The following is a 19,609-nucleotide window of genomic DNA, read 5'->3' as shown; positions in this document are numbered from 1 at the left end:
AGAAAAAAATGCTTGTCATGGTAATCTTTAATCAAAATTAGACATTTTTACTCCATTACATTTTACATTCCATTTATTTCTGATGGCAGAACTGAAGTCAGCAGGAACTATAGTTCAAGTGGACTTTAAATATTATAAATATCATCAATACAAGTATATTTTTACATCCCCTTATCATAACACAACTAGTTGAACATCAATATCTCACCAAAAAAACCTCAGGACTGAGGGTCAACTAACCTGCAATATGGGCACCTGGTTTGACCCACTCTCCGAAGAGTATGGGTTGACTTGCACCTGTGGCCGTGACTATTAGATCAGCTCCCATCACAGCCTCCTTCACTGAAGAACAAACTCTAACAGGGCCTTGGAGATCATTAACAAACTGTTGAGCCATTTCTCTCCTTCTACTCCAAATGCGGACCTGAGGCCGTCATGGGACGAAACACAAAATTAACACTGTTCAATGACTTTGACATACAGTGTCCAATTACAAAACAAGAGAACAACCTACAATTTTTCACTACTTAATGTCACCCTGACATGAGTCTTTTAAAGCCTATTTCATCAGTTACATATATTCTGAGGCACAGTGTAAAATGCTTATATGATATATTTAAAAATATATACTGATGGAAACGGTTTTCATTGACGTGTCATGTTTGGTAGTGATTCTGCAACATGAGTTGAGCCTCTTTTACAGCTACATGGCAAAGTCAAAGTGAATGCAAATGTTTATGTAGGTCTTATGACAACATGTGTTTCTTTCTTTGCATTAATTACCCAATCAAATATAATTCTGGGTAAAGGTGTTCCTTGTAGCTAAAAACACTGAAATAAATGAAACAGCTAGTTTAGAGTCCCGGTGGGCTAGTTCAGGTGGGCTAGCACCAGTTTTTCAAAGGACTTCATCTGTGGTCATGAAGTTCTTTGAAAAACTGGTGCTGGCCCACCTGAAGGACATCACTGAACCCTCACTGGACTCTCTTCAGTTTGCCTACACAGCAAACAGGTCTGTGGATGATGCAGTCAATATGGGATAGCATTATGTTCTGCAACACCTAGACAGACCAGGAACCTATGTGAGGATCTTGTTTGTTGACTTCAGCTCGGCTTTTAACACTATCATCCCAAAACTTCTCCTGCCCAAATTAACTCAGCTCTCTGTGCCCACCTCAGTCTGTCAGTGGATCAACAGCTTCCTAACGGACAGGCAGTAGCTGGTGAAGCTGGGGAAATTCTCATCCAGTATCCGCACAATCAGCACTGGCGCCCCCCTGGGGTGTGTCCTCTCCCCACTGCTCTTCTCTCTGTACACAAATGACTGCACTTCAAAGGACCCCTCTGTTAAGCTCTTGAAATTTGCAGACGACACCACACTTATCGGCCTCATTCAGGACGGTGATGAGTCTGCTTACAGACAGGAGGTTAAGGAGTTGGCTGTGTGGTGCAGTCACAACAACCTGAAGCTCAACACACTCAAAACAGTGGAGATGATAGTGAACTTTAGGAGAAACCCCCCTGCTCTCCCCCCAATGAGCATCATGGACAGCATTGTGGCAGCAGTGGAGTCATTCAGGTTCCTGGGCACCACCATCTCTCAGGACCTGAAGTGGGACACTCGCATTGACTCCATTGTCAAAAAAGCTCAACAGAGGATGTACTTTCTTCATCAGCTGAGGAAGTTCAACCTCCCAAAAGAGCTGCTGAAACAGTTCTACACCTCCATCATTGAATCAATCATCTGCACATCAATAAGTGAAGTTTATTCATAAACTAATTTCGAGAGGAGCACGTGATTATGATTGAACACGGCTGGTTCTGCATTAGCATGCTTGATCCACCAATCAGGCCATTCCTAACCACTATAAAGAGCCAGGGTTTTCTCACTACAGTCATCTTCGATTTGAAGAATACACTGCTCTGCATCAGCTGCTACTGCTACTGCTACTGCTACTGCTACTGCTACTGCTACTGCTACTGCTACTGCTACTGCTACTGCTACTGCTACTGCTACTGCATCAACTTCTCCTGCTACATCAACTTCTCCAGCTACATCAACTTCTCCAGCTACATCAACTTCTCTAGCTACATCAACTTCTCCAACAACAGCTACATCAACTTCTCTAACAACAACAAAAACAACAACTTATTCAACTACAACTTCTCAACCTTCTACTTCAAATTGCCACACACAATGCAATCTCTGTGTCTTCAACCCAATTCTCCAACAAGATCACAGTAAAAACTCGATCACCATCCATGAACTTTGCCTAAACTCTCGATGCCTGCGATCCAAGCTGAACTCTCTTCTAGGGGTGCACCAGCGGTAACATGCATGACACTTTTTAAGGGGAAGCCTCACAAACTACAACTAAGATTAAACATCCATCTTTAAAGGATGATTCTAGAGTGAATAGAATGACTCACCTCTCAATCAAGGTTCTAGACAATCCAATCCTTAAAACATCAGTCCACAACTTATGCATACATTGATAAACATCCATGTTAATCCTCCAAACTAGTCGCTGTGGTGCATTCAATAGAGTAGCGTCTCCAATCATAACACTAGTTCTCTGGCAAACAAAATGGCCGCCAGCCTTTTTCTGCAACTTTGATTGACACTCCTTCGAGCCAATAGCTGAAAGGAAAAGCGTCACCATCCAATGAACTCTCAAAAAATTTGAGATGGTCCCACCCTCTCTCATGACAAGCTCATGAATGATTATCATTACATTTACACAATTACTACTAAATGGTGACATTAAATTTAAGTTCAGGGTTTGATGTTGGCAGATGATAAATAAATAAATACATAAATTAAGAAAGAAAATAAATAATTATAAAATGTATAAATCAAGGAAAAAAAAAAAAAAAAACTGCCACATCTGATAGCAGTTTAACTTCTAAAAAGTTTACTCTGCTACTGAAAAACATTCAACGCATTAGGCATAGAAGTCCAATCGTAATATGCCCCAGTGACTCATGTCCATACACTTATAAGCCATAAGCTTATAATGGCAAGTTGGTTAGATGTGTAAACGGCAAAGAAACAAACTTCCCGCTTTGACTTCCACGAATGAGAGGAGGACATTTCTGACATGTCTGATGTTTCATCAATTGACTCTGCGTTAAACCAAGGGGTTTAAACTCCACTATAATTCCACCTACCCGGTCTTCAAGAGGTACATCAGGACCACTAGACGAGCAGATTTCCCATTTAATCTGCCATCCTTAGGAGGGACAAATGCCTACCTCTACTATCTTTGCTCGTTGCGACAATGAGGCTTCGTACCATGCATTAACAAAGGCACTTCCACACTTAGTTGCCCATGCTCTTATCAAGACGCCCCGCATGGTTATCAGCTAATATAATTAATTGTGTTTGCCATACATGTGCCATGTTGTAATGTCATTTCTGATTCTCTCTTGTTTTTCTCATTTCAGAGATCATGTCAGCTGGTTGCAGAAGCTGACCCTCATCCAACCTATTACAATCCACATCCATTTCTAAATACATTTACACTCTTTGCAAATGACACTTTTCCACTCACATAGCCCACACCCTTGATGCCATATTCACACTAGCCTTTTTAATTTAAGTCTTCTGAACTAAGTATGACTTTTCAATCCAACAATACACCTAACCATATCTGATCTATCTTCGCAGGATGAAGGGTTGCAGGATGATATCCGTTCCCCCACACACCCGTTCAAAACAGGCCCGGATTGGCTAATCGGGAGGACCGGGAGAATTCCCGGTGGGCCGGTCCGTTTTTTATTGGCCGCGAGGGCCGGTGTCCCTAGCTCCAGAATCTGTTGCTCTCAGCAGTGACACTTTTTTAAATTTATTTACTTGACCACAGCCTTTTTATTCATTATTTTACAGCAACTTTTCTCTTTTGTTGTTGTTGTGGTCGAGTGGTTAGCACGTTAGGTTAAGACGCCGCGGACTCGGGTTCGATCCTTGCTAGAGTAATTTAGTGTTTTCATTTTTATTGATAAGACATAATACTGTTAGGGTTGTAGATCTTTTGAAGTTCTAAAGCAGCTGTTTTCTCAAAAAAAAAAAAAAAAAAAAGACATGATAGTGCCATTAGAAACTGATTTGGAAATATTTATTTACTTATTTTAATATAGTCAGTCGTTAACTGAGGTGGGCTGGTCTGAGGCCTGAAACTCCAGAGCTGAAAAGGTGTCCCACTCCGGCCCTGGTTCTAAACCTCTTAGCATTTTTACACCACAGAAGAGCAATACCACCTCGGGGAAGCCCAGCCGATCCTCTCCAGCCAACTTCCACCATCATGCATTATTGGGTATGAAGTATGACTCTGTCATTTCCTTCCTATTTCCCTTCCTATTTAATATAGGAGCTCCTTCACTACCCTTCCCTGTTTTTCTAGCTTTAACTTTTTCTGTCCAAATTTAAACTATCCTATACTTCTATTCACTTTCTTTCACCACAGCTCCGACCAATTCAGGGGTTGTCTTGAGTTTCAGTTGCTGCAACAGGAACGTTCTAATTGAGCTTGCATAAACTTACAAATTTTCTAAATACCACTATCGTTGCACTCCCCGCACTAATACAGCAGTAAATGCTTCTGCGGGAGCACAAGTTGCCTCCATACTGGCCCACTACACCACTGCAGCCGCAGAAATGCTCCGCAGAGTTGCACACCCAAAGCACCACTGCTACCGCAGTGACCCTCTAGCATATGCCTTATTCACCTTCATCTTTACATATCACTAAAGGCAGTATTTAACGTCCCTGTGGGAGCACTCAAAACTTACTAATATCGACTGTTTAGGTGCTCCACTTAACTATACACCCCATTAACATCACTGCAACTGCAGTGACGCTCTAGCTGAGCCCCTTTTTTACTTTCATCTCTAAATATCACTGCTAATAGTACTTAGTATTTCCGTGTGAGGCTCTAATACTGAGTACCTCTGCTACTGCAGAGATGCTTTGCCGAGCCTTATTCTCCCTCTGCACCACTGCTGCAACAGTTAAGCTTTGCCTGAGCTGCAACTGCAGAGACGGCTGTTTAGCCTTAATTCTCTGCACCACTGATTTTATTGCACTTCTGTAACTGCAGAGAAGCTCTGCTGAGATTATTTTTTCCCCCTGCACCAATGCTGCAGCAGTGACGCCCTGCCTGAACAGTCTTCTAACAACAGATATAAACTCTGTCATTGGTCCTCTAACACCTTTAAATCCTCAATTTGCCTCAGCCAATATTTCCTCAGAAGCCCAGCTGATTCTCGGTTGCAGACTTCAACCTAGTTTCCAAGCAGCACGACTCTGTCTGTTCTTCCTACTTTCTGTCTTAGTTGCATAGGACTCATTTTTACTAAACTTTCCTTTTTATTTTATTAAACTTCCCTTCTCTTCCTCTTCATAATTTTTCAATTTCACTTGCACTCATTCTCCGCATCTCGGACTCCCACAGGGGTAGCCCCAAGCTCCCACTGCCACAGCAGTGAAGCTCTTTAAGAGCTCACATGTACACTTTTTAAAAAATTTAACCGTTATCACACTCCGCCGCAATAATACAGCCGTAAAGGCGTAGCGGGAACTCGTATTGCTTCCATACTGACTACAATTACACTTCTACAGCAGCTCCACTTAATTACATTGCATTGTAGCATCAATTTATTCTCCATCACCACACTCCCCGCAACAATACAGCCATAAAGGCTTAGCGGGAACTCGTATTGCTTCATACTGACCACCATCACACCTTTACAGCAGCTCCACTTAATTACATTGCATTGTAGTATCAATTTATTATCCATCACCACACTCCCCGCTATAATACAGCTGTAAAGGCTTAGCGGGAACATGTATTGCTTCACACATATAATGCACCAGACTCTGAATACCTATGCACCCCTGCAGCCACAGAGTCGCTCTACTGTGCCTGATTCCTATCTTCTACACAGCTGTTAATCAGCTCTCCAAAGCGCACTTCCCTTTAGATACTGACTTCCACCGCACCTCTGCAGCCGCAGAGACGCTCAGCCGAGCATCACTCCCCTCTACATCACTGCCGCAGCAGTGACGCTTAGCGAGCGCATATACACTTCCACTTAGCAATCCACTACTGATACACTCTCCAGCACTGCCAAAGCAGTTAAACGTCTCTGCGGAGGCGTATTTACCTTTCAGATACTGACTTCCATTGCACCTCTGCAGCAGCAGAGACGCTCAGCCGAGCATCATTTACATCCCCTGCACCACTGCTGCAGCAGTGACGCTCTGCTGGAGCTCATGCACACTTCCATTACACTTATACCACTTCTGTCACTCCCAGCACTGCTAAAGCAGTTAAAACGCTGCTGCAGAAGCGTATTCTTCCCCTTAGTACTGACTACCACGGCACCTCTGCAGTCGCAGAGACGCTCAGCCGAGCTTCATCCCCTCTGCACCACTGCTGCAGCAGTGTCGCTCCACCGGAGCTCACGCACACTACCATTTATCCATACCACTACTGACACACCCCCCATTGGACTGCCAAAGCGGTTAATCAGTTAACCGCTTCTCATCTGCAGCTACAGCTCCACAGAACCTTACAGCTTCATTTTCCATCACTACTATACTAAACCTTTACAAAACTCACCACATATGTTTTAAACCTTTACACTTACCCCACTCACTCTCCCGCTGGTCCTTACAATTAACCGGCCCCGGGAGCACACATAGTCATACATAAGCACTTTCAGTTAATTTTTACACCCACACCAGTCTCTGTTGCTCCTCCAAGCTATTTCTGTATCACTTTTCAGCAGCCGGATATGGCATTAATCTCATGTGCCTTTTGGGGGGTTCTTCAAATACGCGGCTGCTGTCCCGAGCGGAGCATTTTGGGGAGTTGTCGAGATCTACCTGAGCTCGAGGCTCCCCTCTCTACCTCCAAACGGGAGGGAGCCCAGGGCTCAAGAACCTTCGAGCTCAGGGCTCTCTCCCGGGACAGCATGCCAAACTTGCTTATAATCAATCATCAGCTAAGTGTGAACTCTTGAAGTGATGTTTATTCATAAACTAATTTCGAGAGGAGCACGTGATTATGATTGAACACGGCTGGTTCTGCATTAGCATGCTTGATCCACCAATCAGGCCATTCCTAACCACTATAAAGAGCCAGGGTTTTCTCACTACAGTCATCTTCGATTTGAAGAATCCCCCCTTCCACCCCTACCTTTTCACCTTTCCCTCCATAGGGCAGCACGGTGGCTCAGTGACTAGCACTGTCGCCTCACAGCAAGAACGTCACTGGTTCTAGTACCTTAACAGGCCGGTGGTCGTTTCTGTGTGTAGTTTGCATGTTCTTCCCGTGCTTGGGTGGGTTTTCCCCGGGTTCTCCGGTTTCCTCCCACATTCCAAAAACATGTACAACAAGTTAATTGTTAAATCTAAATTTCAATACAGGTAATCTAATAATGCAGCATATCTTTTAATAGCCTTCAATCTTAATTTTAGCTATTATAAAAAGGGGAGTTGTCGAGATCTACCTGAGCTCGAGGCTCCCCTCTCTACCTCCAAACGGGAGGGAGCCCAGGGCTCAAGAACCTTCGAGCTCAGGGCTCTCTCCCGGGACAGCATGCCAAACTTGCTTATAATCAATCATCAGCTAAGTGTGAACTCTTGAACTGTCTGGTTTAGATCAGCTACCAAATCCGACCTCCAAAGACTGTCGAATAGTTCGGACTTCTGAGCGAATCATCGGTACAACTCTCCCTACTATCCAAGAACTGTACTTATCCAAAGCGAGCAGAAGGGCTGCCAAAATCACTCTGGACCTCTCACACCCAGCACACTGGCTCTTTGAACTGTTACCGTATGGTCAACGCTAAAGAGCACTGCGCACCAGAACAGCCCGACACAGAAACAGTTTCTTCCCTCAGGCAATCCATCTCATGAACACTTGATAATAATAATTGTGTAACAACCATCACTACTTGCCATTCACTTTTATACACATATACACTTATTTAACAACACATGCCAATTTGCACATAACAGCTGCACATATAACATTGTATATAGTAATATAGCTCTCCATACACTTGTCTATTTATATATTTATTATCTGTTTATTGTCCTGTCTCTGTAATTCTGTTGCACTGTAGAAGCTCTGTCACGAAAACAAATTCCTTGTATGTGCAAACATACCTGGCAATAAAGCTTTTTCTAATCTAAACCTTACTAAGAATCTCTGGAAAAAATCCTTTTCAACAAAGTTATAGCTAGGAGACTAGTGATGTCCTGTGAAAAAAGTTGGGACAGTATATAACATGCAAATAAAACAGAAAGGAGTGATTTCTAAATTTACTTTGATTTATATTTCATTGCGACAATACATCAAACATTATTTACTGTGTTCGTTCTATTGTTTTCTTATGTTTCAAAATGAGCACATGGTCCAATTTTGGTTCTTGCAACACATTTCAAAAAAGTTTTAACAGTGAAGCATTTACCACTTTGTAATGTTGCCAATCCTTTTCATAACACTTAAAAGACGTTTAGGGACCGAAGGCACCAAGTGATGAAGTGTTTCAGGTCTAATTTTGTCCCATTCTTCCTTTAAACATGCATTAAGGTGGGCAACAGTATGGGGTCTGTTGTTGCAATTTGCGCTTCAAAATGCGTCACCCATTCTCTATTGGAAGTAGGTCGGGACTGCAGACAGGCCAGTCGAGTACTTGTATCCTCTTTCTCCACAGCAAGGACTTTGTACTGTTTGCAGAATGTGGTTTTGCATTGTCTTGTTGATATATGCATGGGCTTCCCTGGAAAGGAAGGCAGTATATTGTGCTCCAAAATCTCTATGTACTTTTATAAGTGCCAGCACAGAAGTGCAGTTTACCTTTGCCAATGGCACTGAACACCATACCATGACAGACCCTGGCTTTTGGACTTGTTGCTGGAAACAATCTGGATGATTCTTGTCTTCTTTGGTTCAGAGTATAGGGCATTCATTTCTCCTATAAAATACCTGAAATATTGATTCATCTGACAACAGTACACGTTTCCACTGTGTGATTGTCCATCCCAGATGCCTCTGAGACCAGAGAAGTCGAAGTCGCTTATGGACACTGTTAACATAGGGCTTCCTTTTGGCATAGAACAGTTTTCACTGGCATTTTTGGATGTAACTACGTATTGTGGTACTTGACGAATATTTGACAAAGTAGTCCTAGGCTCATGTGGTGATCTCACTTATAGATGAATGACGATTCTTGATGGAGTGTTGCCTGAGGGATCACTGTAGTTCAGCTTAGGATTGTGCCCTTGTCCCTTAAGGCTGGCTCACACTGTGCAATTTTTTATTATTATCCAGAACGATTGTAGCATGTCAGAAAATAACGAAAATAACTTCAATGTCACACAGTTAGAACTCAGCCGTCATAATGTCAGACTGAACGACAATGAAGATGCACCAAACACGGTAGAAAACTCCCCCCAGAGTTTGACATCATCCAGCCTTGACACTTTCACTATCCGGCATTCTGAAATGATTCCTCCCAGCAAACATAAACAATCGGTAGTAGGAATTTTGCACACAGCACGCCTCAATATTAAAACCAGGAAGAAAAAACAGCTTTGACATTTCCCCACGGTCATTTGAATGGTCTTCATCAGATTCTGCGCTCCTATTGGTTCTTGGATTGATGCTCGTCGCAGCTGTTGTCACACTGTAGGAATGTGTCTAAATCTTCTGACACTGCCAGAACTTAATTGAAGGGAAAATCTGGTAGCAACAGGCATTAAGCAGCTGTCTGTGAACATGTCAAACCAATGATCAAAGATAATCAATTTTAGCTTAAGATTTCAGGAATCTTTTAGGATTTCCCAAATTTTTTTCAGATTACAAAATTGTGGCTGAAATCTCACAGTTTGAGCATGGCTTTACTCACTGAAATTTCACCAGATTCCATTATTCTTTTAATTATGTTCACTGTTGAAGCTGAAATATTCAAATGTCTTCCAATCTTTCTTTAGGGACCTTTTTTTAAAAAACATTTCAACCATTTTCTCATTTTGTTGGCCAACAGGTGATCCTCTGACCATCTTTGCTTTAAAGGACCAGACCTAGGATCTTGGATGCAGCTTTTGTACCAAACCATAATTACAATCAACTGTTGACATCACATTTTTCAAATCACATAATTATTTAACCAATTTACCTGATTACTAGCCCTAAATTGCTTCTGTACCTCTTTTAGTATGTTTTGCAGGTCTAGATGACAGGAAAGGATGTTAAAAATTGAATTGACAAAGTAAAATTCAAAGTAAATCACTTTCTTTTTTATTTGCGTTTTCTATACTGTCCCAACTGTTTTTTCTGAGTTGGGGTTGTATAAATAATTCAATAAAACAAATCTTTATTAAAGTTACAAACAGTACAATTTCTTCTGCCTGAATACTTTAGATCAGGGGTTCTCAACTGGTTTGGCCATGGGACCCACATTTTTACATGGTCATCAAGCCGCGACCCAAATTTTTAGGAACTATAATACAATTTTAGGAATTATAACCAATTTGTATTTTATTTGTTAACATACACAAGTAGTGTCAGATAAATCATAAGAAAATCACCAAGACTTACAAATAAACAATATTTTATTGCTGTCATTTAGAGAATGTATCAAATTATAGAAATATTACAAAGTAAAAATGACAAATATTGTAAACAGTGGTTAGGGTAAGGAAAGTTTCAATTACCATGAACTGAACTGTTTATAAAACATGTCTGGTTTCTAAATGTTGTTTTAATTCAGAAAGTTTCATGCTCTCTTGTGAGCACCTCGCTACATATGACACACACAGGCTTTAAGTCTTTTTTTGTCGTCAAAATATGTAAATCCATACTTTACATATTCGGGGTCGCACTTGCGCTTCGACATATTTGTTGCTATAATTAAATGAAATTTCACATGCCAAACGGTAGGGTTGTTGCGCATGCATTTCAAAATAAAAGTCCAGTATAAGCAAAATAAGTTAAATTAAACTTTTGTTGTTTTTTTTTACCACACACTCCGCGACCCACTGAAAATGTTCACGCGACCCACACACTAGTTGAGAAACACTGCTTTAGATATTGTGTTGTGCCTTAATGCTCACACAGTTACAGGCCTTAAAAACCTGCAAACGATAAATTTTCACTCCATTACAGTTAAACTGTGGCTCCTGGTCAACTATAATCCCATTATATAAACTTAACTTTGCACATCCTGTGATGCGACTATTATGGATGCACACATTGCGCGATACTGATGCTGAAAAGCATATATTGTGTTGTCCTAATTCTTAGTGCTGTTCTCTTATTTTATGATCATTGTGTTTGCCACAAAATGTAGACACTGTTATTTAAAAAACACTATTCTTTCAGCAAAGTATACAGTTACAATTAAAATTCATTCAAATCTGTAAATCTCATGATCAGACTAGTTACCTCTTTAAATTTGAAGACGTTTGTAAAGACATCATAATGGCTTTTAGCCTGTTGTCCTGAACCAAGGATGCACAACACTTCAGAAAGAGCTGGCATTAACAGCTGGAGAGAGAGAGTAACAGATTCAGATGTGGCGTTATTTTTCACATCATTACAAATGTGGGGTCTATTTTTAAAAGAACCTACTTTAGCTGATATGGCCGACACAGCTGCGGTTCGTTTGGCTGTGATGGCTTCCCCGTCCATGATCTGCCATTAGACAATATTAAAGACTTAAAAGCATTTATATAGTGGAATCATACAATTCAGACACACTAATATACTTACTCTACAGCCATGAGCTAGACAATTAAAAATTAAAGGGTCGTATGGCAATGGGCAGAATGGTCTTACATTGTTAAATGATCAAATAATGGTCAAAAAACCAAAGGGCAGAAAACCAGTGGTCAAAAATCCAAAACATTTAGTGTTAACAACATGTTTTAAGATTTCAAACATGTTGCTTTTTATTGATTCATTCATTTTCTTGTTGGCTTAGTCACTTTATTAATCCAGGGTCGCCACAGCGGAATGAACCACCAACTTATCAAGCAAGTTTTTATGCAGCGGATGCCCTTCCAGCCTCAACCCATCTCTGGGAAACATCCACACACACATTCACACACACTCATACACTACGGACAATTTAGCCTACCCAATTCACCTTTACCGCATGTCTTTGGACTGTGGGGGAAACCAGAGCACCCGGAGGAAACCCGCGTGAATGCAGGGAAAAAATGCAAACTCCAAACAGAAACGCCAACTGAGCCAAGGCTCTAACCAGTGACCCTCTTGCTGTGAGGCGACAGCACTACCTACTGCGCCACTGCTTCGCCATGTTGCTTTTTAGTATATCACAATAATAATCTACTATTTTTAACAAATTTAAGTTGTAAATTTAGTTGCAAAACACACACAAGTAAAAATCTATGATGGCAACACAAACTCACTCACACATACATTTTGTGTGTATTGTTACACACGGAAAAGAAAATAAATATTAATCTGTCAAAAAAAGAAAACAGCTGTAGCAACTTTTTTCTCTCTAAACCAAACCATATTAAATACATTTTTTTTTTACCTCAGTTTAAATAACAGGTGTACAATGTAGTCAGATAATAGGCTTTTTTTTAATAATTGCTGCACTGCATCGATTCAGTCAGGTCCTGCCATCTAGAAACAGGCATTTCTGCCCAGAATGAAAAAAACTACATCCAACAGTTTCTGTGAATTTTGCTTCAGAAACTATGTTTTTATGTCACTCCACGATATTTCAATTGTGTTGAGATCAGGGGATTGAGCTGGCCACTCTATTACCACAGTCCTTTTTTACTAAAACTATGCTGTTGCTCACTTACTCATGTTTTTGGGGTTGCTGCCTGTTGAGGCACTCAATTTAGGGTTTTTTTCTCTTTGGCATAAGGGAACATAATCTGATCTAAATATTCTGATGTATTCAAATTTATACTTGGTAAAGGATAATAGCCAAAACAATAACAATAATAGTAATTTTTTTTAATCTTAAGCAATTCTGTACTAGGCATGGGACGATAACCGTGGGTACACTGCGCTTTGAAAAAAATCAAGGTTTTAAAGCTGTAAATCGTTCCTAAGGTATGTGTATGTTTTTTTATTTACTTTCTTGTTTGTTTTCAGGACAACAGTCTCTCCAGCAGAAAAGATATCTAAAGATGCCGTTTAAATTGTAAAAAAAAAAAAGTTTTTGGCCTGAATGAAGACAGCAGAAATAATAATTCATTTAAATGATTTAGCCTGACATGTTTACTGCTCCAAAATATTTTAAATGTTTCTTAAAATAAAAAAATAGTGTGTAAAAGGGAAAAAAGTTTTTTCTGCAGACATTAAAAAAGAATAAGTTTTAGAGCAGTAATCACAATACCGCAAAACCATGATATTTTTATCAAAGGTTATCATATCATCGGAGTGGCCCATGCCTATTCTGCACATTCCATTTTCTCAACAAGCATGCTTTAAGGAGGCTTCTTGCTGACAGCTGAGCTTCCATCCAGCATCTACTGACTTTAACTATGCTTATAGATAATTTTAGTTATCTTTTTGCAGGTGATAATTAGTGGAACTGTTGCCATTTCAACAATACTTTGACTCCTCATAACTGTAGTTTCTTGTCTTTTGAATGTTTCAGTTTTTTTAAAACAATGTTTGTAATTAATTTACTAGGTGTGTGTTAATGTTAATGTTTAGTAAAATGTAACATTTTTATTCTGTAACTCTAAGAATATTTCTTTCGAATTTCAAATACAAATCCTGTTTTGAAATAATAGCTAATTTCACAAAATGCTAAATAGTCAGAAAACTAATTAAACATGAAATTATGGCATTTTTTATTATTTTATGCAACAAAAAATCTCTGAATGGCATTTTTATTTCAAATTTGGACGAAACCTCATCTTTAGTTAACAGAAAAAAAATACAAATTAGATCATATTTAAATGCATAACTATGAATCATAAATCCAAAGAAAATTAAAACTGTCAAGGAGTCTCTAGATATATATTTTACCTTCATGTGCAGCCCTGGCTTAGAAAAAAGATTTCGTTTTTTTTTTTTTTTTTTTTTTTTTTGCTGCCAATGTCAGTGCACGGATGTGGAGGTTTTTTGACAATTAGATCCACTCACAATTTCTGACAATTTGTCAAAATCAGATTTGCCCCCCCACCCGTTTTCCCCTTTGATTATTATACACAAACATCTGTCTTTTATATGTTATAAACAATCATTTATATTTATGTAGTTTGTCCAGAATAACAATTAAATAAAGTGAGACAGACAGATGTGGTTTGTGTGTCTCACCGCAGTGATGTGTCCTCGCTCGGGGTGAAAAAGTAAGACGGTGGCTTGAGTTGAAGGTAAACTGGAGCCCTCTGCACGCTGATAGAAAGTTACCATCTTAGTGCATAGAATACCATCAGCGGCCATATATGAAGGCATCACACCCAAAAACCTGACAATGCATGCAACAAAAGTTTTCTTATACATAATTATTTAACTAAACCATAGCATTATCTTCAAACAAAGAATTTTCATACCCATTGTATGGCTGTATAGGGACCACAGATCTCACAGGCTGGATTATTTCTGAACTGTCCCTTTTAGAAAACTTTCCCATGGCAGACTCAAGTCTGGGGATTAGTTCGTCGTAACTGAGCAAACGTTCGACCTCGCATTTGTTCAATAAAACAAGAGAGTCGCTCATGGTTGTTTGACCAGTGGTTTTTTTTTCACTTTTAAAAAATCCTCCCGAGCTGTTTGTGGACTTTTGCTCCTCAGTCACGTGGTTCACTCGAGTGCAACGCGCATATTCTTCTTCAAAATAAAACCTTGATAGTTTTAAGTCTCTGGAAAGCTCAAGCAAAATATTTTTTTTAAATGACAAAACTTTATTTTAAATGAAAATATATTATTTTTTTATTATAAAAACACATCCAACAAAAGTTGTTTTAAATATGTTGTTAATCTCTTTTATTGGGAAATTTTCACATAAACAGAAACATGTCATCTCGCACATTAACACATTTTTTTGTATTGATTTTGATTTATTTCGACAGTGAAATTGTTGAAAAGCAACAAATCTCATATATGTATCAATCATAATTATCCCGTTAATTTTTAAAATCATTAGATGTAGAAATGCTGTACATTCTGCTTCGTGGATTTTTTTTTTAACCACTTGGTTTCGTTTTGTTTACCTTTTATATTGCGTTGTTGTAGGTAGACAGTTTGTGCAATAATAAAAAACCTAACCAATTTTAATTTGTAAGACCCTACAGACAAAAGTTGTCTTAAAATACATAAAATTAGCATTAACCTTTGGCTCTTTTTGCATGTTGCCTTAATAAATTTCTTCAGTCACATGTTTAAACTTGAAATTATAAATCATATAATTGCTTCACAAAGATCCTCACTTTCAACTGGTATTGTTCTAGATAATAACAATTTTAGAACCAAAATATAATAATTTTTGGTTAATAATTGTCAAGTTATAACATACATTTTTGTTGCACACAACAACTACTAGACTTTATATTAAGCTGCTTTTATATGTGTTTCAAACCTATTAATCCTAGTTTACACCTAAATTTCACAAACATTTGTGCAGCGTACATTCTAGTATGGTGAATTTTATGGTTTTAGTAAAACTACTGATCTTATTTCATATTTTTTTCTGCTGGTATTAATTGCATATTTATATTTACATTACTGTGAAAAACCAAAGCATTTTTCATGTTCTAAGTAACGCAAGCAAGGAGGCTGCTTATTATTCATTATACCAATGCCCAAGTACTGCTACAATGTTAAAGCATGCTTTATGTTCATCTATCAAACAACAAACCCACACAATGAAAAACGCCATTTCTTTTTCACCGAATTTTATTTCGGTTATCTGTTGCTGAGCATCTCACTCAGTTCCATTCAACATATAAAAAAGAAAAAAAAAATCCTTACTGACTGTACAAAGACATCACTGTTTATAAAACCAAAATGTAAAAAGGTATGAACTCAAACTAGGAGTCTCTCAATGGCCATCTGCACAGACTGAATCTGAGGTTTCAGCTGAGATCCCTCTTTTATGGTGACGGAAGTGGCGATGACAGGTCGTGAAACCCCGCATGCACGTCCAAGAGCTTGTTTAGAGCGCACAAACACATACGGCACGTTCTTATCCTCACACAGCAGCGGCAGGTGCAGAATGATCTCCAGAGGTTCAGCATCAGCCGCCATCACAATGAACTCAGAAATGCCACGGTTAAGAGTTTTGGTGGCTGTGAAAGACAACAATGAATTAGAGCTAGAAGATTTCTACAAACACTTTTAACCAGTGTTTTATTTTTGCCTGAGATTCTCACTTAACCACTTGAAATGGCATTTTAAGATTTTATTTTAAAACAAATTAAATTCCTTTTGCACATCCATCTGCTGACTAGTGATAGACAAATTACACGAAACTGTAATAATTTTTTATTGATATAAGGTGCATCCCAAATCGCGTACTTCTGCTCTACTTTTCGCCATTATTTTGCATAAATAGCGCAAGTAGTACATTTACACTAAAAACTATAAAAATATTAAGTGGACTTAAATTACCCAGATGATGCACTTATTCAACCGTTAAAATGAAGTGTAGAATGATGGACACTACACACAAAACGACCGCAGTTTTGCTCAGGTAGCGGAAGGGGTGGAGCTATCGGGCGCACATGTTGGATAACAATTTTGGATTATGAAAGCAAAATCTCCCACGAGTGATTTTAGCGCCTCCCGATGGTGAGTCCGGTTCAACTCATGGCAAGTATTGTTTGGTGGTCATTTTTTTGACCAATTTGGCAACCGGCAAATGTCATCAGGAAAATGGTTTGAATTTCCACTTGGTAAAAAACCCTTGGTGTTCCATTTGGGATGAGACTACATACATTTACTCTGCTGCCAAGTGTGTAAGTGCATAAGTACATTGTGTGCCATTTGGGACGCAGCTGTAGACTACTGTAGTTTAGCATTCTAAGTTGTTAAGCTTTTAAAAACTCTAAAAATCAACTGAACCAATCACTATTGCAGTTAAAACAAACATGTAAACTTACGCTTCATAAATTAAGTTCAAAGTATTTAAATATGCAGCCTGCGCAAATCTAGTTTTTATTAACAATTGTTTGGTGTATTAAACCTGATTTATACTTCTGTGTCAAGCACACGCATATGCTCTGGTGCATACTATGCATGGTCGCCAAGTCCTCATCAAAACGCATAGCGTAAGCTCTGTGATTGGTCGGCTTGGTAGCGCTTAAGAGTGTGGATGGAGATAAGAGCTGTGAGAGTCTGATGGAGCGAGTGATTTCTGTGATTGGTCGTAGTGGCGCCCCCAATAAATTTTCTTAGGGGTGGCCAGAAGAGGACATACCAAATCTTTAGATGGCACACAAAAAATAACTTAATAAAGTATTCAGTGTAATGTTATATTTTTGTTTTTGGTAAATAAAATAATGTAGTTTTAAATAGTTATTCTTGAAATATTGCATTTTTTTCCTTGAAATAATTCAACAAGTACTTGCGCAAACCAAGTAAAAGTCGGTATTTAGTTTAAAAACACTTTTCTATAAATATGAGCAATCCCGTGCAAATGTCAACCTTGCCCTGAGAATAGTGGCTGCTATTTATTTATTTATTGAAATATTGTACATTTATGCCAGTACATTTAAATTAATATTACCAACAGCAAAGTCATTGAGGTGGCCACAGGGTCGAACAGATTACACAGATTACACAGGGGTGGCAGTGACCCCTGGCCACCCCTTGGGGGCGCTCCGATTGGTCGGCTCAACACAGAGGAACAAAAACCTCACTGCCATCTAGCGTTACGAAAGTGTTATTGCAAACCAACACAAACAGCATAAATGCACGACTACGATCAAGGCATGTGTCGTGGTTCAGGCCGATCACTCAACACAGAAGTATAAACCAGGCTTTAGGCATGAGTTAGTAAATTCCATCACTAAGAGCAGATAAGCGGTTTTCTTTTTTTGCATTCAATAGACGCGCGGATACACACACGCACAAATGTTCAATTATTCAATTTTTTAAACATTTTAAATTGAGGATTAAACCGAATGACTTAACACTTCATCAGCTTTAATCAGGTTTTCATTCTTTTTAGGTACCACAAACCCCAAAATGTGATCACCCTAGTATGAAGGACTCCAGTGTTTATACAATGATAATTTGTTACTAATCATTTACTAATACTATTTTTTTTTTTACTTTATTTGAATCTGAGAAGCATTTTTGAATATGAACATTTCACTAAATAATTTTATTAAATGAGTTCATTATTGGATTGTTTTAATCAAATCCGTATTTGCTGTCTTGTATACGGTTTCACATTGATTAATTTACACTCAAAAATATTTACATAAATTTCTTAATTTACTAGACCTCCGTTTGCAAACACCTGGTTGAAGCTATGCGACTATGTATGTTTGAAATATGGTTGAGCATTTGAATTGGATTATTTGTAAATGTTCAAGTAGCAGTGTTTTAATAATATATATAACTAGTATCCTAATGTTAGGAGTGAGAAGTATTGTTAGTCTTTAATAGTGAATCTAACATTACACGAGTAATTCACCTTCATTGGCCCCTTTTCTCAGCTGTTTGTAGTTGGACGCCTGCTGCACCAGATCCAGGATGGTTTTGGAAAGCGTGGCGTCTGCCAGAGGATAGGCTTTAGGGTTCACTTCAGCTTCAGTCTGCGTAAAAACCACAGACAAAGGAGTAAAACGATATTAGAAGACACACATTTACATATAGACAGCCTAACTCTTATCATCCGGTTAGTAACGTTTGAATTTAGATCTACGACGTAAATGTACAAAACACAAACGCAACGATGCCTTTAAAATATTAGAGTATACACATACTTACAGAAGTCAAAATCAAAATGTATAAATGTTGAATTCATTGATAAAAAAACACGAGAAACTAGCTAACGTTAACTAAGAAATCCCACGCGATACTTACCATCTTGTTTGTTGTTGTTTCACTCGGTAATTTTACTTAATAACACACGGTCCTCTCGGCTAGAGCTTCACGGAGGACGACACTATTTAACCAAACAGAAAATATAGAAAGTTTAGAAATTATACAAAAGAAAATCACTCTAATGACCCGCGCAGCTATGAGATCTTCACCACGAACTGCAGAGGCTCACACGTGTTTGTGATCGACACACTGCGCATGCTCACATTGAAAACCACTTCCTGTAGATTTTTTAAAGGGGACTTTAAGGCGAAAGTATTTGGTCATTACCTCACAAAATTTTAGTTAGTTTAAATATCTTTAAACCAATTTATAAATTATATTCGGGTAAACATTTTCTCAGTATATATGAAAAAGATGTTGATATAAATTACTCTTTTTGTTCTTCGCATTTGGAAACTGTCTGTACCCCACATTATTTGGCACTGCGGTTATGTTAAAAAGCTTTTGTATTATTAAACTTTGTCTTTATAAAAAAAAGGCACTTTTTAATTTTAATTTGCGTTAACGTAAGTAGTTGGATATTTTAATTATGGTATTTTGAA

The 19,609-nt window shown here is 38.7% G+C and overlaps 2 protein-coding genes across 2 annotated transcripts in view; both read right to left on the bottom strand.

Moving 5' to 3' along the window:
* The window catches only part of crym (crystallin, mu), a 20,947-nt gene extending 6,119 nt beyond the window's left edge, over positions 1–14,828 (bottom strand). Inside the window, 5 exon segments of the mRNA NM_001080687.3 lie at positions 241–424; positions 11,460–11,561; positions 11,646–11,708; positions 14,331–14,481; positions 14,567–14,828. Of these exon segments, the coding sequence (NP_001074156.2) occupies positions 241–424; positions 11,460–11,561; positions 11,646–11,708; positions 14,331–14,481; positions 14,567–14,733 (667 nt within the window). The 5' untranslated portion in view covers positions 14,734–14,828.
* A 1,062-nt stretch (positions 14,829–15,890) lies between these two features.
* Positions 15,891–19,281, bottom strand: snu13b (SNU13 homolog, small nuclear ribonucleoprotein b (U4/U6.U5)). The gene is given in 3 exon segments (NM_199535.2): positions 15,891–16,300; positions 18,655–18,775; positions 19,047–19,281. Coding segments are annotated over 3 exon segments (387 nt in total). The 5' UTR covers positions 19,050–19,281; the 3' UTR covers positions 15,891–16,037.
* Between the last annotated feature and the right edge of the window lie 328 nt (positions 19,282–19,609).

Source organism: Danio rerio, chromosome 12 (genome assembly GCF_052040795.2).
Source record: "Danio rerio strain M-AB ecotype USA chromosome 12, GRCz13ab, whole genome shotgun sequence".
Classification (NCBI taxonomy): Eukaryota; Metazoa; Chordata; class Actinopteri; order Cypriniformes; family Danionidae; genus Danio; species Danio rerio.
This window is presented reverse-complemented; position numbering and strand designations above follow the sequence as displayed.